The following is a 26,227-nucleotide window of genomic DNA, read 5'->3' on the forward strand; positions in this document are numbered from 1 at the left end:
TAATGAAAAGAAAGCCACTGATTTCTGATCTCTTTCCACATCTACCATGATTAGCTTAAGAGTTCATGGCTGGAGATTTCTTAATTTATTGGAACTTTCACAAGAATATGTGACAACTTTTCTTGTTCTATTATTCTAAAAGCAAGATGTAATTTTATATTTAATCCAAATCTGTCTTATGGTACTTTAAGTTACTTTTCTAGTCTCAAGAAATGAAATGAATATTTGGGAACTATTCTTGTGCAATGATGTCTTCATGACAACATGTCCCATTGTTCAAAGGGGACACCTAATTCATCTGTACCAAGTATACAGAGCCAGATAATTGTTAAGTTCAATTTGAGATCAAAATCCTAAGATTGAGGCTCACAAAAATTTTATGAGAAGAGAAACATACTAAGAGTAGAGCACCATGGAAATATAATTAGAAATAAAGTTACCTTCAGACAAGACCCAGCACGTGATTTGAGTGCATTACTTCTTTAACAGTTATTTCATGAGTACCCACTAAATGTTAGGAATTTTGAGAACTATGTTTACTGAGATTAAAACAAACCAAAAAAACTCTACCTACTCTCAAAATACGTATCTACTCCATTAGGAGTTTTGGATGAGTATACATTATTGCCATAGAATAAAATGCTGTAATACAGACATAAGATTGTATAATAAAGTCAAGCCCTATTCCCAACAGAATATTCTCCACATGGCAGCCAAAGTGATCTCTTAAAAATATACTCAAAGTCATTCCTCCACACAACCACCCACTGTTTTTCTTTTCCATCAGAGTCCTTCCATTGCCAAGATGCCCTTTAGTAAAGGGCTAGAAAGTAAATATTTGGGGGCTACACAGCTTCTGTGGCATTTACTCAGCTCTGCCATTGTGGGGGGGGGCGGGAAGCAGTCCCAGACAGTGCGTAAAAGAGTGGGCGTGAATGTATTCCAATAAATCTTATTGTGGACAATAAGATTTCTTTGAATATCTTTTTTTGGGGGGGGAGCGGGAGGGAGGGCGGTTGAAGAATTTATTGCTACTGCTGCTCTTGTTTTTCTTGTTTTTCCAGAAGTTTGATTGTATATTCAGTTTTAATAATTTCTTTTTTAAAAAGCTTAGAGAACAGTGTCTGCCAAGAGTTAAGTCTTCAGCTTTTATTCCTATGACAACCCACGTTGTTTTGATAATCGTAGCACAATTATTATCTATTTTACAGTTAAAAGATGCACAAAACTCGGGGATAGAAAAGTGTCACTCTATTTCATAACTAAAATTCTGTTCTTGACTCTGAGCTCATAGTTTTGCTTGGCAGTAAACAACTTAATCTTATCCAATAAATTTTCTCTTTTTTTTTTAAAGTCGTAGTCAAGATTCACCTCAATTCTTTTGATGCCTCCTCTGCAACTGACTCTTGCTCTCTGCTCCACTTCCCGAGTCCTGCAAGGAGACACAAGAGGGGCCGTGTTCCTGACACTGTTGGTGTTTTGCTGCTGGCGTCAGGGCACTGTAGCTGCCATCCTTGCAGTCTGATCTGTGGCTTGGGTTGTGCCAGTTTTCACTCTCCTACGTGGCCCACTGGTCAGTCTGCAGCTGTCTGGCATCACGAGCCCACGTGGGCTGACTCTCTTACCCGGTCCACCTGCCTGCCTCATGATCAGCTAGCCCTCTGGTGCCCATCTCTCCCCGCCCCCTCCGGCCTTGTGAGACTTGAACCCCAGTCAAGCTCCCACAGCACTTCTGACATCCCCTCTGTATCTGTGAGCTACACACGCATTCCCCTCTAGCTGTGAGAAGTCAGAGATGGTACAAGACCTCTGCTGCTCTCCTCATAGAATCTTCCCCTGCTGGACCTGGTATTAGGGATCTGTGGTCACCCAGGTGTCTAGGGAACGTCCCTCACACATCAGACCCCAGCAGGGGAGTAAATTAATCAGCTTCTCTGCTCTTCAATTTATAGGACATTGGGACAATTTAGAAAACTAACAGGAAGCCAGCAGGTGAAGGTCCAGTAAGTAACCTAGGTGAGCATGAACCCCGTGTCCCATTACAGCCCTACACCTTTCTCCTTGCAGTTCCGTTATATTAAATCTTAGAAGGGCACTTTAACCCCATAGCAGGGAAGAGTGTGGACTCTAGGGTAAGATTACCTGCATTCAAATTCCAGTTTTGCCACTTTTTTGAGGCATAACCTTCACCGATTTTCTCAGTCACCTGAAGTCTTACTTTCTTCAACTTTATAAATTGGAATGACAAGCACCCTGTGAGATAAGTATTACTTTGAAGATTAATGAGATCATCAATGCACAGGGCCTGGTGTATTTTGAGGGCTCACTAAACATTGCATGATTCTTCTGAGATGATTCCTATACTTTTATTTATTTATATAAAGAGGAAGACAGAAAGGGCAAAGAAAGCTCAGCTCCAGGAGACAAAATATAGGTGCTAAGGAATAGACAATATGTAATGTGTCAGCTAGATTTAGGGCTGTTTCCTAGGCAAGAGACAGGCAGGAGAGAGATGCAGGGCAGATTATGGGGACCTGTGTGTCATCTGTATTGGTCAGGGTTCTTCAGAAAAATGGAATCAAAGATACAGGCGTATATATGAGATTTATTATAAGGAGTTGGCTCATATGATTATGGAGGCTTAGAAATCCAAAGATCTACAGCTGGAGACCCAGGAAAGCTGATGGTTTATTTCCAGTTTGTATCCAAAAGTCTGAGAACCAGGACAGCCAATGGTGTAGTTACAGTGTAAGTGGACAGGCTCCCAGAACCAAGAGCCAGTTTTTCAGTTTGAGTCCAAAGGCAGGAAAAGACTAATGTCTTAGTTCAAGCAGGTAGGCAGGGGGTCTTTCCTCTCACTCTAGTTCCGTTTTTGTCCTGTTCTGGTCTTCAGCTTTTCCATGGATAAAGTCCATCCACATTAGGGAGGGCAATCTTCTTTACTCTCTTTACCAATTCAAAGATTAACCTCATCCAGAAACATCCTCACAGACACACCCAGAATAACGTTTGGCCTCATGTCTGGGCACCCCATGGCCCAGTCAAGTTGACAAGTAATCGTTGCAACATCCTATGTGTTTCCAAAGGAGGACAGATGTCTACTGAACAAATGGCACGACTAGTAAGAGCAAGTGGGCTGGGATGAAGAGGGACAGAGTTCTGTTGCCTACTTAGGTAAAGATGGCAAACGATAATGCAGCCTGCATATTCTGTAATTGATTTTGCTTTCCAATCTGGGTGGTTTCCAACATGTTAATCTCTTTGTTTAATTGCTCTACCTGGAGGTACATTGTAACGGGTTGAAATTTTAGAAACAGGAGCTTATAAAATTTAATCCTCACACGTTTATTGTTGATCTTTCCTGAAACATGAAAAGTAAAAATCAGTTATCCTTCTCTCATCGTCTCTGTATAAATTAAATGAACATCAGTGGACTCTCCATATGTCAAAAGGCCTTTCTGAATTATTTAGAGTAGCTTATAAATTTGAATTTTCTCACTTATGTAGCTTGAATGTGAAACATATTCTTTACTTCCTTCTAGTACAAAAGCAGAAACAGAACCCTCTTAATTTTTCTGGTGCCAGAATAGTGGTATCTATATGTTTGAGTTTTTATTGCATGCATTTCACATCAACAAAATAAATTTTGAAATAGGGACTGGGAATGGTTTCATTAAATAGAATGAGCTGAGAGCATTAGTACCCCTGATATATAAATTCAATATCTTGAACTTACAGTCTTTTTTATATCAAGTATAATTCAAGATTAATTTTATGTATTTAAAGAAAAAGTAGGGGGGAGGGGCAAGATAGGGGTATAGGATTAAGAGATGCAATCTACTATGTATAAAATAAATTAGCAACAAGGATATCTTGTACAGAATAGGGAAATACAACCATTATGGGGTATAATCTATAAAAATATTGAATCATTATGTTGTATAACTGAAATTAATATAATATTGTAAGTCAGCTATATTTCAATTAAAAAATAACCTTTTTTACTTTTAGTATATTTTATTTAGAAATTTCCCTACATTTAACATAGCTTTTTTTTTTTTTAAACATCTTTATTGAAGTATAATTGCTTCACAATGGTGTGTTAGTTTCTGCTTTATAACAAAGTGAGTCAGCTACACATATACACACGTTCCCATTTCTCCTCCCTCCTGCATCTCCCTGCCTCCCACCCTCCCCATCCCACCCCCCAGGCGGTCACAGAGCACTGAGCTGATCTCCCTGTGCTATGCGGCTGCTTCCCACTAGCTATCTATTTTACATTTGGTAGTGTATATATGTCCATGACACTCTCTCACCCTGTCACATCTCACCCCTCCCCCTCCCCTTATCCTCAAGTCCATTCTCTAGTAGGTCTGTGTCTTTATTTCCATCTTGCCACTAGGTTCTTCATGACCTTTTTTCTTTTTCCTTAGATTCCATATATATGTGTTAGCATACTGTATTTGTTTTTCTCTTTCTGACTTACTTCACTCTGTATGACAGACTATAACTCCATCCACCTCATTACAAATACCTCCATTTCATTTCTTTTTATGGCTGAGTAATATTCCATTGTGTATATGTGCCACATCTTCTTTATCCATTCATCCGATGATGGACACTTAGGTTGCTTCCATGTCCTGGCTATTGTAAATAGAGCTGCAATGAACATTTTGGTACATGATTCTTTTTGAATTATGGTTTTCTCAGGGTATATGCCCAGTAGCGGGATTGCTGGGTCGTATGGTAGTTCTATTTTTAGTTTTTTAAGGAACCTCCATACTGTTCTCCATAGTGGCTGTATCAATTTACATTCCCACCAACAGTGCAAGAGGGTTCCCTTTTCTCCACACCCTCTCCAGCATTTATTGTTTGTAACATAGCTTTTTATGCTTAATATTATTTTATTATTGTTGTTTGTTTCACTATGAGGAAAGTTTCATGATAGTTGACAACTATCAGAAATTTCAATGCATGAGGATAGAAATTTTAAACATGCAAATTAAGAAGTGAAATTATAATTATATCAAAAGTTTTAATGTTTTTAATATTTCAAGTTAGTTTTTTAAATCCAGATTTATATATTTTAGTGTTGATAGTCTTAAGATTGATTAAAGGCTTTATTGCTAGAGCAAAACTTAGAAATGTTATGAAAATATCTCATTTTGAAATAAACCCTATATTGAGGTCAAATATTTTTGTAATCATAGCACTACTTAATCGTGAAGTGTTAATCAATTCTCAAAATTTCAGCAATTATAAAATGTTTTAGAAGCTCATCATTTTCTGTAAAGCAAACAGTATCAAATATATAAATAAACTAAGGTTTGTTAGAAATGTGTATACATCATTGGAATGAAATGTGTCACAATCTTCCCATGTCACAATTTTATATGGCAGACATCTCTTACCCCTGTTGCATTGGACATGATTACCACATGATTGCTGTGGCCTTACATCCAAGCACTCCAGAACAATTCTCAACATAATTTGAAAAGAAAGTCGAGAGACAAAAATAAAGGGAGAAAAGATGAGAAGGAAGGAGGGAGCAAAGGGAGCCATGATTTAGATTTGCATGGCTTTACAAGTCAATGGCAGATAAAAAAAGAAAAGAGAACTCAATGGAATTTATACAAAAAAAATTCCATCCAAATCAGTGGAAAAATAGAATTCATTACAGAGGTGTATGTGTGTCTGTTTTAGGAATAGACTATGTATGCATACATAACTGCCCTTCCATTTTTATATTTTTAGCTTATTTTAATTTTCCTGTGCTGTTAATATTGGAAAGTTATACACATAATAAAATTGCAATGACTATCATGGGAGTTTCAAGAGAATGTATTACTTGTTGGTTTTATTTGACTAATAGATACATGAGAAACTCTTTTTATAAAGTTATAATTAGCATAATATTTTATGGTATAAAATTTTCCCAAAGAAATATTGTAATATAGATAGTAACATTGTAATATATATTTTTATCAAGTCAATCATATCTCAATAAGCAATGGATCCTCTAGGATAAAAAAATGCCTCATGCGTGTGTGTGTGTGTGTGCGTGTGCGTGTGCGTGTGTGTGTGTAGTTATTTATTTATTTATTTTAACGCCTCGTGTTTAATTTTAAAACCTGAGAATACTAGGCTACTTAAAGTCTTCTTTTCCAAAGAATAGTCTTAAAATGGTAAAGGGAATATTTTGTTCTGAAAGCAAAACCATATATTCTTATTTTGAGGAAGAACTACACGAGAAGCTTCTACACGTTTTCCACTCTATGGCAACCAAAGACTAATATTATTTAAGACAAAAAAAAATCGACAGGTCTGTGTGCAAGATAATCGCGGTTATCTCAAGGCTCAGCTGGTTGAGGATGCACTAGCTCATCCACACAGCTCTTAACAAGGCTCACTCCTCACTGGCCGTGTGGGTTTCTCTGTGCGTTTCTCCATTGGGTAGTTCATAGTAAGTCTGTTTATGGGGTTTTTAATTTCAGTTATTGTGATTTTCTTTTCTAAATCGATTTGGTTGTTTTTCAAAAATGTTGGGCTCTTTTTGATAACTAGTCCCTGCAGGTATTTTCAATCTTGTTAATAATTTCTTTACAATATATTTTCATGCTTTTATCTATACACTTCCTGAATATCTTGTTATTGAACATTGGTAAATTCTCCAGCTATATTCCTGCCTCTTATTTTCCAGGGACATGCTCTAGTTCTTATATCCTGATAATTGTTAAACAAGAATATATTTATTATCTGTATGCTGTTCCTTTTGCCACTGACTTTGGCAAGACATCCCTTCATCTTCATCATTTTTCTCAAACTTTTCTCGAACCTTTTTTTGGTATATCTTCATAAAGAAATCTTCCCGTGCTCATTTGTTTTTCTTTTTTGTACTTTCCTTGAATTTTTTCCTAGTCCCTTTCATTTGTCCCTGTGCTGTGGTAACCAAGTGGCCAGCAGTGACTTAGCTCTGCATGGGTCCCCCAGAGGAGGAAGTCTTGATACGTCTCGATTGGTGGCATTCCTGGTGATTCCTGGTATTGTAGGATGGGAATTCTAGGGCTCTGTGGGAGATGTGGGGCTTCTCAGAGTGATAAACCTACATTTAATTCATACCCCATGGTGTAGGACCCCCTGGTGATGGCCACGTGTTAAGTGGATCCTTAGCCCACTCTCATTTTATTCTCCTCACCTGATGGTCTACCTCTAAATTCAAGTTCTCCTGGGCCATAAAGTTTATAACAATAATGGGAATTAATTATAGCAGGAGTGATTTTCTTCAGATTAATTCATTGTGGGCAGTTTGTACTGAAGAGTACTATACACTGCTAATTTCAGGTCTTACATTAGGTCTTTGATCCATTTTGAGTTGATTTTTGTATATGTTGTTAGGTTAAGGGTCAGACTGTACTATTTTGCATGTGGATATACAGTTTTCCCAGCACTGTTTGTTGAAAAGATGGTCCTTTCGCCTTCGAATGTCTTGGCACTCTTGTCAAAAATCATTTGACCACATATGGGAGCACTTTCTTCTGCATTTTACATCAGTTCAGCTCAAAAATTATATGCAAAGCACTGGATAAAGGAGAGACCAAGGCAGAGACTGGTTGAGATTCTGATGCCCTAAGCCTTAGGGCTAAGGTGATAAGGGTTGGGACCGAGACCATAGCAGACTAGAAAAGGAGGTTGGTAGTGAGAGATTTTACAAAAATAATTGAAAGCTCTTGGTATCTTGCTGATGAAAGAACAGTGTGAAAGAGTCAAGTTAATTTTGTTTTTGAAGTTTTCATCTCAGGGAATCATGAGAAGGCTAATGATTGATAAAATGAAAAGAGTCTAAGGGAATAAAGCTAATGGGATCTCATCAATCGTACTCTCTGACTAAACAGGAGAGACCTAATTCTCTCCTTCCAACCTAAAATTTATGATATTGATTTATATTGCTATAGACCATTATTTTGGGAAAACCATGGATTATTTTCACACCTAACGAAATAACTTTAGGTGCTCTTATATTTGAAAGAAAAATGAGCAAAGGGAATGCAGATTTAACAACTGTCTCAATAGAGAGCTGGATCTTAAACTGTAGTCTAAGGGCAAACAAACTATTTCAGTTTTTATAATGCAGCACTATTTTCACAATTACACAAAAGTTTTTAAAATACCAGTGGAAAGAAATATCAGTATAGCATTATTAAAAATTCTAAGACATATTTCAATGAACACTTCAAATTGTGCTTGATATAGGCTGAAAATGAACTTGCTTCTTACAATCTTTAGGAAGTGATAGATTTGGGGGCCGAATGGTCCCTGAGAGTCCAGCTCTGTCTGGGGCTCTAGCATCTATAATTCTCCCCAAGATGGAGGTTACACTTTTGAGAAATAACTCTTTCTCAGAGATGGAGGGGTTTAGGGAGCTCTAGTCTAACTTTCTTAACGAGTGGTTCAAAACTAGGTACCCAGCTCTGATCACCTGTATTCTCAAGTGAAATACTCATTAAAAACACTGGTTTCAGACACTCATTCAAACCTGCAGAATCACTGTGATATGGGGGACATGTGTACCAGGGGGATGAAAAGAGATGTGAGAAATGGAGATGGAAAGATTATGAATTTTTTGTAACTGTTTAATTCCCCTAGACTTAAAATGGACCATGTTACTTGCTGGTGGAGAATGCAAAAAAATGATGATCTTTTCAGTTTTCAGATAGTTGCATATACCTAGGAGTAGACCTCTGAAATTGCCAATTGCGATATTAGACACACTGCTTTCTTACATGGCTTCATACATATTTACATCAGCTCCATTTTACTGGTATCTAAAATTTGGGTATAATTTTTGAGCTAAATTGACATACAAGGGCTTTTGTACCTAGTCTATATTGTTATATATTAAGGGAAAAATGGATATCTGGAAATTTACCAGGTATCCAGCATTATTTGGATGTTTATAAAAATTCAGTAAGAATTATGTTATGACTTTTCTGCAGAAATTCTCCAGCTGATCTCAGGCATTTGAGTTAGTGAGATGAACTTCCCACAGTTAAATACTTTCTAATAGAAATAATTGCAGTGTGAAGAATATAAAGTGAAGCTACAGCAATGGTATTTAATTTGTAAATAATGGTTTTAGAACCACAATCATATTTTAGGTATATAAAAATAATATTTCAGGTATTTTTCATCCATTTTTCACCCAGGAGCTGAAGTTCTGAACTGTACATGGATGAGATAACTTATACTTACACATCACTTTATACTTTAGGAAATCTGTATCCTATCCATTATCTAGTTGATATTTGTGAGTCCTCTGCTTTGTACCAAGCCCAGTTGATATTTTTATCCTAATCTCTTAGAAAGAAGCCTTATTGTTGTTACATAATACAAGTTCAACATCATCAAACTTTCTGGTGAATTCTTCTTGATGAAATTAATATTTACCCTACCTTTTGAGTTTATATTTTGGTTTTGCTTTTAAGTCCATTTTGTTTAATAGAATATCATTATAGTTTTTCATTTTTTTTATTATTTGACTGGCGTATCATTTTGTGCCCTTCTAATCTCAATCTTTCCACATCACCACGCATTGCCCATGGCTTTTATATAAAAGTGTGTGGCCGGGTTTGGGGATTTGAAAGGTAGAAGGATAGCTAGAACTCAAAGATACTGACCTTGGTGAAAGGAGATGAGAGTTGTGACTTAAAAATAAGAACACACTTACATTTAAAGACAGAACAAGGTAACTTCAGCGCCTTGTCCAGACTGGCAGAAATTCAGCCTGTTCAAGTCATCCCATGGGCTTCTCCGGGATTTATCGGGAGGAGTCCCCTGCCTGCTCCCACACCAATCGATTGCCACTGCCAGCTCTTGGCTTTTTGCATTTGCTCTTTTATTCTAGTCCCGTTATGGCTCTACTTGCCCATGGGCACTGCTAGTGCCTGGCATGAAAACTCTAGTGTCCTTGCCAGGGGCACCAACAGAGGACACTCCCAAAGTTTCCAGTTAGAGGCTGTTCCAGTTCTATTTAGAAGGGGCTAAAGCTCATCAAATTGACTGGAAGCACAAAAAAATCTTGCCTTGAAGCTAAATTTGCTTGGCTTGTACCGCTTTATGTGTCCGTAGTATATTTACTTAGCTGTAACTGATAAGGCTTTTCCAGGATATTTGCATTTATATTTTTAAATAAAACTGAGAAAATGTAATATTTTAACAAAATATTTTATTTTTTTCATTTTCAGTGATGTAATTATTTAGCATACAGTGACTTAAGTGGGATGAAAGATACTGATGTAGGATAATGCCATTCCTCACCACGCACACACACAACTTGTGGCGCCACCCCTGCTTTCAATTCTTGGCATATCAGAGCCGGGAGAATTCTTTTCCTCTGCAGCCACGTGCTACACGTGCTGGCTCAGGTTCCAAAACAGTTAGTTATTCCCAGACTCTCAAATTGCTCTCATGAAGTAATTTCCTGTTCTGACTCTTGTAGGCATAAAACCTCAGATCCAGTTTCATACTACCTGCCGAACTATTTACCCTAAACCCTTCTATGGTCAATGTTCCACCCTTCCTCCTGATTACCAGACAATACTTGCTGTGCATGTCAAAAAACGTGAATAGGTATTGAGAAGGGAGTAAATGGGAAGTAATGGATAGAGAGAGGGAGGCCATTGGAGGTGTTTTAGTCACTAACAGTGCTGGCACCACAGTTGTGCCAGCAAGAAATGTCCATTAAATCAGTTCTAGTGAAGAAGATGGTTCAGAAGATGGACTCATTTATTTGTGGTTTCACGTGATTTAGGAAGTCCTTATGAAGCTGAATCTGGCCTCTGTCCCGTGACACCGAATTAAATCTTGGAGACAGAGTTTTGGGTGAAATAGAAAAGAATAGCTTTATTGCTTTGCCAGGCAAAGGGGGCCACAGCAGGCTCATGCCCTCCAAACTGCGTGTCCCGACCTGGAGGGGGTAGTGAGAAGCTTTAGAGGAATGGTTCAAAGAGGGCGTGGCCAGCTCGTGGACATTGTTCTGATTGGTTGGTGGTGAGGTCATGGGGAGTCGGCATCATCAGCCTTGTGCTTCCAACTGTCTGGGGTCTACGGGCTTGTGGGCAGCATACCGCTAACTCCTCCCACCTGGCAGGGGTTTCTGTATCTGCAAAACAGCTCAGAGATGTTGTTCTGTGTATCTCTTTTTAGGGGGAACCAGGACCCTGCCCCAAGGCTGCACTATTTTTTCTTTGACTGTTCCTCCCTGGTCTCTGCATTCCCTCCCTTCCTTAATTAGCAACTGTTTGGACCTGCTCCTTGGAACTCAGGGAAGGTCAGGGAGGCTGAATGAAGCCCATTTCCTGTAATCAAGGAATGGGGGACACAGAAAGGCTTTTGTGCCTAGGAGACCCTGCTCAGTATCACTTACTGGATGAATGAATAAGGGCATTCTGAGAGAATTTGGTGGCAGGGGAGCGGTTTGCTAATAATCAATCAAGAACTTCCCTGGTTTCCTTTGAACAGAAAATTTAATATGTTCTATGATAGCTAATTCAAATATACAAACATCAAACACCAGTTTTGGATGATCTCGTTTTTTAAAAATTGTCTTTATTATTCTTTTGGTCTTGATGATTTCTTCTTCCCTCCTTCCCTCAAGGTTTTTCTCTATTCTGTACAGTAAATACATATTTTCTGCATAGAATAATACTATTGCCTTGTGACTATCAAGAACAAACTTTGTAAAAGCCTATTTAATATGAACACAAGCAAAACCCAGCACCGGCATCTGTGCATTCATTTTATAAGAAAGAATACATTTTCTCAATATATTTAGAATTATGAATACAAGTAACTTGAGAAACATAATATATTACTGCTAAGTCAGTAAAATAAGGAAGCAATACATCTCTACAGGTCATGCAAATGTCAATAATATTTTATGGGGCTTGCAAGCTTCCCTCCTAAAATTCTCATAAGTTTTGATTTCTAAAACTCATATATGAATAAATTTTATGTTAAACTAGAAAAAAGAAGTCATGGTATGTAAACTCTATGCCAACATTAAGACCCTTAGGGAGGCAAACTCAGTATGAAGCTGTAATTGTCATAGATAACAGTAATGCTTTAAAAGAGGCTTAAAATAATTGTGCTATGAATTTTGTACTAGAAAGATGTTTCTTCTAGAGAAGAGTGAAATAAATTGGATAAGTAAAATACTATGATGATGCAAGCTATCTTAGTACTGCGCTGTCAAGTTTTTGCTTTTGTTTTTTTGCAATCGATTTTTCAAACAGCATCTTAAATTCAGTTAACTGATTTCCAAAACCACAAACAGTGCTTTTAAATCTTGACTAGGAAGCAAGGTGTCGACAGTGATGGGCTGAAGGCAGATAAAATAGGACAGGAAAGTACCCATTGAAGTGGGCAGTTAGTTTTGATGCAAAAGCTGATTTAATAAAGATACACGTACAGACATTACAGGCTTTCAAAAGTAAGCAGAGATGAGAAGTGGAGACATGAGGAGCTCATGACAAAGTTCAGGATGTGTGAGATGGTGGAAATTTGATGAAAATATTGATTATCTTTCTCTAAGACTAGCCCGTCAGGTGGTTGAGCTGTGCATTGCAAACATATTAAAGTATCAAAGTTGATTTCTATAATCAGAGGGTTTTGCAGGTATAGTTACATGGCCACGTCAGGCAATTACATTTTCCAATAATTGTTCTAGCAACGCTACTGTGCTCTGTGATATAATGGCACACTTGTGCTATAAAAACCTAAACCAGCATCTTGATTTTAGCTAAGAAAAATATGTTTCAGAACCACTTAGTGATTTGTTCAAAGTTTTAGGTTTAGGTTTTGGATCAGAAAAAGTTTATTTTTCTAAAGTTATTGAACCCCCATTTTGTTCATTTGTAAAATGAAGATGCCTCTGATTTTGATTTAGTCATAATCTAATCAGATAAACAATAATTTACTGAAGGTCCAACTACCAGGTGGCTAGCACTGTGGAAATTTCCTTGGAATATAAAATAAATGAATTGCACAGTCCTGAGTTGATAAATTGTAAGTTAGATTTTTGTTGGGAGAAGGCATTTACCCATAATTCAAAGATAGGGTTCGTTCAGGCAGAAGTTCTGAAATATTTTGGTCTCAAAAGCCTTATCTTCTCTTTAAAAAATACTGAAGACCTCAAAATGCTTCAGCTTATTTAGCTATATCATTCAATATTTATCATATTAGACATTTAAACTGATAAAATTTTAAATAGCTATTTATTAATTCATAGAAAAATTACCCTGAAAACCAATTATGTGTTAACATAAAGCATATTTTAAAAACTGATGAAAGTGAACATATCTATTAATAAATATTAAAATAATAATTAGGGGAATTACATTGTTTCACATTTTTGTAAATCTAATGTCTAGTTTATTAGGGGACAGCTAGATTCTCACGTGTGCCTCTGCATTACATCTTTGGAGTGTGTTCTTATGGTTGAAGTATATGAAGAAAATTCAGCCTCACAGAAATGTAGATGGAAAAGGGAAGAGTGTTTTCATAGCCTTTTCAGATGGATACTAGCGCAAACCTCAAAAAGTGATAGTTTCTTAAAGGTTAGTTGCAATGGGGAATGTGAAACTGTATCAATGGAGTTTTTGTATTCTGTTAACATTAACATCTATTAATGTATTTTGCTCTTCAAATGCCTCTTTTACCCATGCATAATTATTTAACACCAAACATCACTAGATGACAGTTATTGGATCATGGTTGTGCTACTCTTCCAAATACGAACATATTTCATTATTCAATGTCAAAAAGCACACTTGTTCACATAAACAACAATCACACGGAAAATTATTTAAGTATGAGGAACTGTCAGATACACAGTGATGGATACATTTTTGTTTGCTCGGAGGTGGAATTTTATCGTTGGCGGCAAATATTTTCAATTTGTTTTCCTTAAAGTCAACAGATTCACTATGTTCTTCCTGCAGAAAAGTCAGCAGATTCACTGTGTTCTTGCTGCAGAAAAGATATGTATTCAAAATGGTACATTTTTTAAAAATTAGCAATTTTGAGTGCCTCATCAAGGAGACTTTAAAGTAAAATTGTTTTTTTACCCCCGAGAATGCATGGAGATGAATTATACAATGAATACTAATAGCTAAGGTTTGGTGCCATTGTCTTGATTCGGGATAAAGCATCAGCAGTTTTATTCACCACTGCCTTTGCACTATCAATGCAATTGTCAACACAGATGTTTCAGTATGTCATAAGATTTAAAAGTCATCCAACATTTGGATATTTCAGTACTTCTTGCATTTGTTGCCAAGCATTCGCATGAAAGAAGCTCTATGATGATTGGTCCATGCTGACACTGAACGAATTCAAGGAAAATAAGCAAGCTTAGCCATGTCTGTACATCTGTCTATCTGTTAGACAAAAGTAAGGTTCTGTAGAAAGATATTAACTCTGTTTTCTTGTTTAAAGCTAAAACTTTCTATCAGCAAGTTACTATATGGTTGGAAAGCAACGGTGTCCTGGGTTTGTCTTTTTTTTTTTAACTACTTTTCAACCAGTAGACATTCAGCAATGGCAGCTGACTAAAGGCGTTGCTTTATTAGTTTCTCAGGTCTTATGTGTGCTTCTCCAGCCAATACAATACAATAACCTACTTTGTAACATGTTTCAGTGACTGTCATTTTTAATTTGAAAAGTGTAACAAATGACTTTTAGCTTTTGTTTTTGTTTTGTTTTGCAATGTTATTTTTTGTTTATTCAAAATTTTCCCAAATAAAAAGTTATATGTAATAACTATATACATATATAACATTATTTCATACACTTTTATAACTATTAAATTAACATGTGTTATTTCACCATAAAATAAAAAATTATTATTTTTTTTTAATATTTAAAGACTCATTGTAGACCTTTATTAGGAAAATCTGAAGACTTGCTTTCTCAACCCAACTGCACAGTTTAACATCTAACAATGCTGAAAAAGAAATTGGAATAACAGAGTCCTCTGACTCATGAAAGTGAAGGATCTACTCCAAAGAAAATGAACTAAACTCTAAATAAGAAACAAAAGTATAATGAAATCTGTTCTTTCCCAGGCTTCAGAGATGTTAAAATTTAACTGACTGTTATGCAATAGGACATTTTTGAATGGTATTATTGCATTTGTTCAGTTGTGGCATAATTTTGAGGTCGATCATTAAAGAAAAATAACTGAATTTTTCAACCATAAATGTGATGAACTCTTTAAAATCCTGTAAAAAAGCTGTTATAGCTTTCAAACTAGATATGCAAAAGCCACCAAAGCATCTTACAAGGTAAATTGTCACAGTGGCTGGAGAGGCACACACAATACTGAGAGAGTTTTAGCTTTTAAAGAGCATATTACGTCTACATTTAAAATATTCAATACTTCCCAAACAATTATTTGTCTCAAAATAATGTTGCAATCAAACTGGCACAATAAAACTACCAGAAAATATTTTTCTTCCCAAATCACAATAGGGCAACTTATTGACATCAATAAAGCTGAAGGAAAGATAGCTTTTGTCTTCTTTTCATTTCTTATGTGAAGCTTTTTCATTTTATTCAGAGTAGATTTCTCCTTTCCATAAATAAGAGACCGCTTTGAAATATCAGTTTCATTGTTTTCTCAAACTTTGGATATAGACAGTGTAATGGTGATGGAGAAAGTGAGGTTTAGTCTCCTCCATCTCTGACAAATGTCCATCCTTCACAGTAAGAAACCTATATTATAAATATATTTTATTTCAGGGGAAATACTGTTAAATTTCATAATACTTACACTTTTATCTATGTGTGTGTATTTATAAAATAGGACAGAGAAATGTACTAATTCTAGCTGTGCTTCCATGTAGGCACAAGACAAAATTCAAGATTTCAAAATTAGAATGTATCGGACAAAAATGGGGTTACAGGGATTATAGCAGGGAAAATTAAATATAACATGTCATTTTAGTAGGATTATGAAACACTTTAGCCTTTGGGTCTCATGAAAGGATCTCATGGACCCTAGGGGCCCTTGACCATAACTTCAGCCTTGAACAACGCTGGGTTAGGGGAATAATGGCTGTAATAACAACAACAAACAATCTAAAACCTCAGTAATTTCACATTATTGAAGTTTACTTCTTGCTCATTTAGCCTAATCAGGAAAATTAATTCTCCACACATTCATTTAGGAATTGGAGCTGATGGGGTTCTACGTCGTCAATGTCTGCCTTCTGAGGTTGACCAGGGGAGAGCAAAAGTGGGAGTGGATAATTTTTTCAAGAAGTTTTTATGAGCCCAGCCTTCAAGTAAACTTCAATGCTTTGTCCACATTTCATTAGACATGGTATCCCCAGTGGCAAGGGAGGCTGGAAACATAGTCAGCTGTGTGCCAGGAAGAAAAGGATGCAGGTTTAGTAAATAGGAGGTCAGTCTTGAATATAGCACCTAATTTTGATAGATTTCCTGTGAGAGCCTCTGCATTGGAAAAGTGTAGGTATAAAGCATTGTACATATGTCAACAATATAAGAAAATCAAGTCGGTGTAATGTAAATTCAATAACATTCGATAACATTTATTGCGCACGCACTCTGTCCAAGCAGTGTCCTTGGTTCTGGATAAAGGGAGGAAGAATAGACATAAAGGCCCCTGTAGAGCGTACTTCCTTATAGTCTAGTGGGAGTAAGTGGTCAATAAAAAGCTAACAACTGGCAAAATAATAGTGAATTGTGATAAAAGAAACCATGAAGGGAGAAAAGAAAGCGGGAGTCAATGCTGCCTTGGAGAGGGTCATCCAGGAAGACCTTTCCTCAGAGATATTTGAGCCAAGAACTGAAGAATGAGAAAGATTCACAGGTGCGGAGCCCTGGGGAGGGATGCTGAAGACAGAGAAAAGAGCAAGATCAAATTGCTGAGGAGGAGAACAGCCTAGAATGTTGTAGAAATAGAAAGGGTCCTCGTGTTTTGAGAGGAAAGAGCAGAGATTAGCAGTCTAGGGTGTGTTGGCCCAGGTGGTCTGGGGCAAGAACACACAGGACTTTACAGTCTATTACAAAGAGCTGTGGCTTTAACTTAAGGGCAATGGAAAGCCAGGTGCATTTCATGATTTGATTTGTATTTCTAAAAGTTTATTCAGGTTACTTAGTGGGATTTGGGGAGCTGTAGAGTAGTAGATGACTATTAAGTCCAAGGTCATTGTGCTTCTGCATAATAATTTATGTCATTGCCCTGGACATCCTGAAGCAATAAGTCAACCTCGATATTCTTAAATTCAGTGTAGGGTGTTTTTAAAAACTACTGTGTCATTTATTTTCTGTCATTTATTTTGCAGCTCGTAGGGGCCATGTGTTATTGTGATTGTGATATTACTGGTGCCTGATTCAAATGGAATTGCAGAAGTGATTTTTTCCTAAAGATTTTTTTTAAACAATCAGTGCTCTCACCATTAATACAATGACAAAAATACATTTTCAATTCTCAGAACTGGAATTTCTCTCAACGTTTTCTAGCATGAGTTATAAAAATGACAGATCTTCGCCTTCAAACTAGAGAACAGTATACTAACTATATTCTCACAGGCAACAAATTATGTTGCTAACTACATAATCATAGCAACAGCCATGCAAGGCTGAAGCATCCTCATCAAAAAGGAGATAGTGAGTAGCAATAATGACCATTACGAAAAATAGTAAAAAGGATATAATAAATAATAAAGAATCCAGATAACTGGGGTAGGCAAGCTTGATGGGTGGGTCTCTTCAATACCAATAACACTGCTTAATTGTGACAGCCAATCTGAGTAATTCTATACAAAACTGTTCTTTTCTTGTACATAGTAGGTATTACATATACGTTTCTTGAAAGAATAACCAAATATCCATTGATTTAGTTGAAGGAAAAAATCTCTGCCAGGAGGAGGAGGCCTGATCCAAATAAACTATGTTGTCCTCATTTCTATTTCTTTCATGGATATTGCATACAGGTATTTCTTTCTGTCTTTCTTCTCCAAAAAAGCAAAAGAACTGTTTTCAAAACAGTTATACAAAGGAATTTGTATCTTGATTCAAAATTTATTACCACTGGTATTCTAATAGTGTCCTGCAATAAAGTGAGTCTAAATAGGTGATATAACTAAACTGTAGGGGGGCCAATCCAGGACTTTCAGATTCAACAGATCAGTGCACATTACTGTTTAAAAACAAACAAAAAAAAATTTAAATATTTTCTTAGTAGAAAAAAAAAAAACCTGTAGTGACGATAAGGACCCTAGTAAAATCAGCCTGCAGTTATGGATTTGGTGCGTTCACACACAGACCCACTAGGAAGCACATTTAGGTACACACGGACACACACGCGCACATGGTCTTAATATCCAGAACTAATTCTATCCAGAAAGAGTGCTACCCTTTCATATTTCAGCCCTAGACTATTATTGAGTGGTGTCTTATGAAACATTTCTAACTTTGTAAGATTTTTGATTTATCACTAATACCATAGTAGCAAAAAGAAATTAAAATTCACAATCATCTTTCAAATTGAATACCATGTGCCTCCAAGATGAATCATAGCCTCTGATGCCCTCACCCATAAATGCGAGAAAATCAATTCAAAGTCACTGAGGCTATAGGGATGTGTATTGTTTCAAAAAAGCAAGAAGCCCAGAGAAGTGCAACTCCAGACGAGGTGAATACAGGGCCCCAGTGATATTCTTAAGGACTCACGGTTCTCCATGGTTCTATTCTGCTCATCATAAGAGTCAGCATTTTCTTACCTTAGCATCTGTCAACATCACAAGTTGCCCACCACACATGATCCCAAAGGCGCCAACACAAACATGACCACAACTTGAGCTGGGAAAACTGTATGCCTTATGTCTATTTATTATCAAGGAAAACGTTCTCAGAAGCCCTCCAGTAGGCTCACCTTTATGTTACCCTGGCTGTATACCGACCTCAAAATCAATTCCAGGAAATGGATATGAGACTACCATTTTTGGCTTATAACAATTGAGATGTTTCAGAGGCTCATGATAAATCAAGCTTCCCTGAAGCGCACAAATGAGCAGAGAAGGACAGATTCCTGGACTGGAGTAGATTGAGAAGACTGGGGAGAGACTGGATATTGAGTAGACGTAACAGAAGACTGAGTGGTAGTTTGAAAACCAGCATGGGATGAAAAGTTACGGTAGAAGATTTGATGAAAACAGGATAGTGGAGTCAGCCAGGGGAGAAGGACCCTAGGATTTACATCTTAACTTTGTGCTTCCAGTATTTCAGTTGAAATTGAATCTTTTAAATCAGACAAAATAATTGTATCTAGAAGAGATGGAAGTTTACCCAAACCTTGAATTATCTATGGATACATTTTACAAAAACATCTGTTGTCTGATTATAAAGAAAATGAGTAAGATTTTTACTTGGTTATTAGATGAAGGAATGACATGGGGAGGTTTTTTAAAATGGCTTCTTTTAATTGATAAAAATCCTGTAGTAATAATATTACATTATGTAAATTAACATTTCAGTCTTAACATTATCATGCACTTTTTATTTAATCATTTAATTTCCCCTAGTATGATTTATAAGGCAGATTCCTGAATAATTTAATGGTATCTTACTCAACCTCATTTTAAGTCATAAATGCAGAATAAGACTAATTGTCTTTTTCTCAATTTTTAAGATCCTGACTTTAAGGACCTTGGAGTTTTGAAACCATTACCAGGTTGGTAAAAAAGATATTTAATACTGTTCAGAGGCCTTTGTTTTCTGCTATGATATATACTTTCGGTTTATTACTCAAGCTCCATTTTTGTATGTTTGTTTGGCATTTCGTTATTTAGCGTGTGAGTTTGAGATGGGCGGCCCTGAAGGCATTGTGGAGTCTATACAAATTATGAAGGAAGGCAAAGCTTCTGCTAGCGAGGCCGTTGATTGCAAGTGGTACATCCGAGCACCTCCACGATCCAAGGTCAGTCTTAAGGTGAAATGCAGGTTTGACAGTTGGCTTGCAAAGTGTCTCCAGCGTGCACTGCTTTGAACCAACTGGACATGCTTCGTTCATTTCAGAGTGCAATCATAAGCTATCATTTTCTTTTCATTTTGAATTGCAAATCGTCTTCCTCTGTTTAATGTAACTTTCAAGGTCATAAATAATATGGAGAGGATGTTGAAGAGCTCATTGGATAACCTGGATAAGAGACTCTGGGGTAAATCTACCTCTCTGAAAAATGCATTGAAATGTCATATATAAGCTATGGTTCTGAGCATAACTTATGTCCTTATTGTCAGTATCTGTAGTTTACTTGCTTTTTAACCTACAATCATATCTATGGAAAAAATTGTCCAGGGCTCCCAAAGTCATGTGTCTCTGGAATAGAAAATAAACCTGCAATAGGGCTGAGGGACAGTGGCGACCAGGGCCATGAAAAAGGGACAGTGGGTCCTTAACTGCCTATTAAACTCCTTGATGATCATCATGAGAAAATGTTGGTCCAGCATCACCAAGTCCTCCATTTTTTTCCTAATATGCCCCAAATCTAGATTTTATGTTGATTTTTTTTTTTTTTAATGTTTTGGCCATGCTGCGCGACGTGTGAGATCTTAGTTCCCCGACCAGTGATCAAACGCATGTCCTCTGCAGTGGAAGCATGGAGTCTTAACCACTGGACCGCCAGGGAAGCCCCTGATTACCTTGATTTTTAGATGTTGACGATAAATTTTAAAAGTGGGAAACATTAGATGTATTAAAGTAAATATATTGTGGGCCAGATTCAGACTCAGATCACTGTTTTGGAAACACTTGTTTCAAGCTAGATACAAAAGAATTTGGTGGCTGGATATTTAGGATGAGGGAAAAATAAAAACTCATCTCTGAGGGAGGTGGTATTTCAGGAAATATTTTTGTCCTTCTTCACTTGATTTCCCATGAATATGTCTTTGGGGTTTGCATATAATTTGGAAGTGTGGAACACTTTCCCCAAACTTCTGGTAATGGAGATTCAGACCATGGTCCAAGTTCCAGCTTTGCCACTGCAGGTCTCTTTGCATCTGAACAAGTCTTTAAAAAGTTAATTGCATTATGAAGAAAGACACAGTGATTCCTCCTTCAAAAAAAAATCCAAGGCTACTGGTGACGTAAAACCCAACCCACTACAAAGATGATGTGAGAGCTGATTGCAGTTTATTATGCTCCCTTACACAATCTGTGGGTTCACATGTGCTATTTATTTTCCTTAAACTCTATGAGTGAAAGATTTTTTAGATTTTTTTTCAACAGGGAATATTTGTGTCCCACCTCATGGTCATAACTAGCACCTTTGTCACCTCAGTGTCAAAGAGACAGTTTCTATGGAATTGCAAACACACAACCATTTCCTTCCAGCTGGTAAATAGACTGTCTTCTGTACAATTGCAGAACAACAATACCCAATGTACCTGCCTGTTACAGAATTTGGCATTCTGTGACCCAAAGGGTAAGCCGCCTGCAGAGCTGGACAAAGATGGCTCTATTGTGACAGACTTTCTCTGTTAAATTAAAGGTTAAGGGATAGGAAGTGGCTTTGAATAACTGTCGAGAAAAGCAAGAACTGGAGATGACAGCCTATGTGGGCTTTCTATTTATATGGAGTTCCTAGCAGCCTCGGAGAACAGACTATCAAAGCACAAGTTAAACCTGAAATGGCTTATGCGAATATTTGAATGATAACTAGTGAAACATATTACACAATGAAAGTGCTAAATAGCTTACTGGGGTTCTATTAGAATTTACATCAAGTGTATATTGCTTCTCAGCCTTTTCATAAACAGAAAATACAACATCTGATATTTCCTTTGTTTGAGAATTGTAATACAGATGATCACCTTTAATTAGAATGTGATTAACCCAGATTTCTTAGAAACTGGAATACCAGAGCCAGAAAGAAAGTTGGAAATCCGTTACTGATGTGCTCCTTTAACAGATAAATACGTTGAGTCAGGATAGTGAAGTTGGTTAACGATGGGATGTTGAAATATGCCTCTGTAAGCAACGCTTTGGTTTTCATACAGATTCTAGAGCAAGGGTAGTAGGAGAGTATTATGGTGTCTAGTTCTGGATCTGGTCCAGAAAAGAACCACTAGAGAAGAATGCTGGATGAGCCAATCGTGGTAACAATGTTAATTTCATGAAGGCTGAGACTTATTTCTCTCTAGATACCCAGTACCAAGAAAAATCTGTCATTCAGTTAAAACTCGTGGAAAAAATAAACTGATGTATATATATCTAGAAAAATGGACATGGTGACAATCTTCAAACATTTGAAGAACTGTTAGGAGACAGAAATAAGAGGATAAGGCTTAATCTGCATGTTTTCAAGTACTGCAATTTATTTGTATGCTTGAATCTAGAGAAATATTCAATATAAAGAAAGTTTTTGTTTTTTATTTTAATAATGGAGATGCCCAAAGATCAAATGAGAGTCCCCGGGAGGAATTCAAGTAAAGTTTGGCAGGGATTTTGTATAATAATTAAAAAGTCAAGTAATTTTTTGGCATAGATAATATTAAACTCCTTTTAAGACCAAAACATGATGAATCTATGGTAAGTAACTGCTTAAATATTTGATTAGTTAGTAAAAGGGCTGAAGCCAGTTCTCCATGTCCTGACTCGAAGTCCAGTGTGATGTCACAAAACCACACTCTTTGGGGAAATTGTCAAATTTGTTAAGACAAGAAAATAAATAAGTCAAAAGACTTTTAGAAGTGTATACATGAAGGTAATTAATTTAATGATTAAGGTCTTGGGAGAATAAAACTAGCTTTTATTAATTATCCATCATTTAAAACTTCAAATTAATTTTTAAATGTTACTTAATTCAAAATACTTTGTTTAAAATTAGGATAAAAAACAGAAAAACTTGACAAATACAATAAATCAATCTTTTATAGTGAAGTTGAGTTTTCAGCCTCATGTGACCTTAGCAAAAAAAACAAAGTCCAGCTCACCAATACTTCTAACCTATCGATAATATAAGGGCATTGTTTAAAGCTGCTCAATTTTGTGGTAATTTGTTATGGGATCAAGGAGAAAATTAATCCAACAGGTGGAGGGTGGCAACAATAATTGATGACAATGATAAGTTTAGGGCTTCTAAAGATTGAGTCTGCCCTTATTATCTCCAAAATGAAGATAAAAATTGGGTAAACAGATTGAAAATCTTAACTGATTAGATAACTACCAATGTTATGGTTCAAGTTTGTTTTTAAATGAAATCTCAGTTTTGTAGCATCAGATTTTGGAGGGTTACTCAGATGGACCTGAAATATTTTGATACTTGTCTGTGCATGCCAGAAAATCATTTTAATATGGTTGTATCTGGGTTTGTTGTGTGGGGTGTGTGCTTTTTCAATAGTATGATGTTCTGGTTTTTTCCTCCAAATAAAGTGCTACCCTCCAAATTCATGGGATATGCTACCTAAAATTATAAGGCCTGGCAAGTCCAGCCACAAATAAAAAGCAACCACAGAAGTCTTGGGCTACACACTTTTTAGAATGTAGCTTTATTTATCAAAGTGTAAAGCAATATGGAAACCGTGGTTAGTGCTTCTCAGACGGTGGTGTATTTAATTTGTATTTATCATGGAGAAAACTTTTCTGGCAAATCTTAAATAATTGCGCCAAACAATGTTTGTATTTTGCATATCATTGTGACATGAGAGGAGAGAGCCGGTTGAATGGTTGCTATTACACGTTTGTAAGAAGTATGTTAACTTAGTAAATCGTTAGCTAGATTTACTTGCTTTAAGTATACGAAAGGGATTCTGCTCTCTACATTAGTGTGATTTGGAAGACAGATATTACTAGAAATTGTTTACGTGTTCTGAAGCCTCCCACGTCCTATTCAATAAATCATCTTGTCAGCTCAAACTCTTTGTGATTGATTAGAAAGAAGAATGCATCAAAATGATTCACGGAGAGGAGATTGTAATCTGACTATTTTACTGGAGTTATATATGATTCTGTTTATCACTTTCTCTTTTCTTCAGCAGAGAGACTAACGAGCTTTCTGTGGTTTTCTACCTTAAGTAAAAACATTGTCATATGACATTCTTCCCCTTAGTGATATTATGGCACAAGCTTTAAGCTGATGAGATATCATTTAAATCCTAATGTAGGGAGGGTTTTTATGTGATATATACTATAACTAGTGTGGGAAAACTTGATCACTTTTCTGGCTAATGGCATTTGGCTTTTGCAGTAACAGCTCTGTACCCAGTAAAGCTAATACCCACTGGAATATTTTATTTCTTTTTTTAAACTATTAAAAAAATTTTTTTAAATGATTGAATGCTTCAGAAGTGAATATATAAAATCTAGTGACTGTAATCGTTCACTTCCTCTATGAATAGTATTCTGTCTAATAAGAATAGTCTTTAGATACAGAAGTTTCTTAGACTTCAGCCATTGCCCTTCATGTAAGAATGCAAACCATTCACCTCCCGTGGAAGTTCACACTCTCTAGAACTGTCAAATTAGAAAACATGGGCCAAATATGCAAATTGTCTTTCTAACCACAGCAGTATTCTTCTATAAGATAATCTTATTTTTAAAGAAAATTTAAGACAGCCATTTACTTCAGAGAGACACGTTTATTTTCTGTGAATGTTATTCATATCTCAATCGTCAATATGTTTCTTAGCCCCTTTAGAAAAATAGAAATGGTTTTGCTTTGCTTGCTTATTTGTCGATTTTGTTGGAGTTTGTTTTTATTCAAGACTATAACTTTCTTTCTGGAATATCAGTCTTTGAAAATTTTCAAAAAAATTATATGAGGCTGCAAATTTTGATACTAAAGAGAAAAGTGTCAGGCATATCTGAGTTCAATACCAATCTATTACTAAAGGGCCTGTGTCACTTTGAGAAAGTTACTTAGCTTTTCTAAACCTCCGTGTGTTTTTTCATTTTAAAATAGTTATAATAATAGTGTGTATTACTGTTGAGAGAGTTGAGTGAAATAATGCGTTAGCTCAATGTCTTAAGTTATTGCCAGTACACGATGGAAATACTAAGTTAGTATGTTAAGTTGTGTTTCTGAAATAATTGTTCAGACATGTTTGGCCACTGAATCACTCAACCTGAAAATGTCACAGGATCAAATATCTTTCTTTCTTGAATTAGTCAAACGATTACTTTATTTTTCTTTCTGTGGGAATGGTGTTTGCTTTTTATAGCTTTGTAAGAACATTGGAGGGAGGGGTTTTCAGTTACCCTACTCAGTGTTTTCTCCTGTTAGTAACTATGTATGTTTACAATTGTAATTGCGTATTCTTTTGAGGTCTAATAAACTATGTCGGAGTCATTGTATAGTTTTTGAGAATATAGATATATATTTGATTTTTGTTGCATTTAACAACTTTTTTACTTTCTAAGAATACCTAGATTTTATAGGTATTTACATTTTTAATATTTTTATAGTGTTTTCAATTTGTTTACTTTTTTTCAGGATGGGGCTAATGAAGAGCTCTTTAAAACAGAAGTTTGGAATTTTAATACTATTTAAGGCTCTCACGTTGATTTACTTATTTTCCTTGAGCAAGCTATTTTGTCTCCTGTGCTCCAGCTTCCTGGTAAAGGTCATCTAACTACAGACCCAGTTCCTTTTTACAAATCCTTGTGAAAATTTGAAAAACAAACCAGTTAGTAGAAACTTGGAAGGTTTAACATTTTCAGATATGCCTTCCTAGGGTGGACAATTTAGAATTTTCTGGTTAATTTTCAGGAATGTAACATTTGGTTGGGAAGAGTGGATCCAAGATGGGCTACAGGATTAATATTTGAACTTTTCATAGAATAAAACAAAGCAATGACGGAGGAATGAAGAACAGGCAGGCTTTCTTAGGCTGTATGTTTTATAAGATTGCAGTAATGGCAGTTAATTTAAAGTCAGTATCAAAGTATTTGGGAATTTTGGGATAGCTTCCAACTGAGATGTTACAGATTGCATATACATGAAAACCTGCTCACCATGCAAAGCATAATGAAACTACAGTGCTTTAAATTGTTTCTTAGTTTTGTCCATTTCCCCCTATTTTTCTCTTTTTGTTCTTCCTCCTGAGAGTTATATGAGGATTTCCTGCCTTGGGACTCACATTTTATTTACACTCAATTCCTTATAAGTCTGCAACATATGATGTATATGCTTTTATGTCATAGTTT

The 26,227-nt window shown here is 36.2% G+C and overlaps 1 protein-coding gene across 6 annotated transcripts in view; it reads left to right on the forward strand.

The window, feature by feature from the left end:
* NETO1 (neuropilin and tolloid like 1) overlaps positions 1-26,227 on the forward strand; it is a 101,140-nt gene that overhangs the window by 34,630 nt on the left and 40,283 nt on the right. For 4 of the 6 annotated variants that reach the window (XM_082355253.1, XM_082355250.1, XM_082355251.1 and 1 more), the window contains exons 5-6: positions 19,715-19,756; positions 19,875-20,002. The exons of 1 other annotated variant lie outside the window; for it this stretch is intronic. In XM_082355253.1, coding sequence (XP_082211379.1) covers positions 19,715-19,756; positions 19,875-20,002 — 170 coding nt within the window. Of the gene's footprint in view, positions 1-19,714; positions 19,757-19,835; positions 20,003-26,227 lie in introns of all 6 variants that reach the window. One more of the 6 variants, XM_082355254.1, reaches the window with a different exon arrangement.

This window comes from Balaenoptera borealis (assembly GCF_965194805.1).
Source record: "Balaenoptera borealis genome assembly, chromosome: 14".
In the NCBI taxonomy this organism is placed as follows: domain Eukaryota; kingdom Metazoa; phylum Chordata; class Mammalia; order Artiodactyla; family Balaenopteridae; genus Balaenoptera; species Balaenoptera borealis.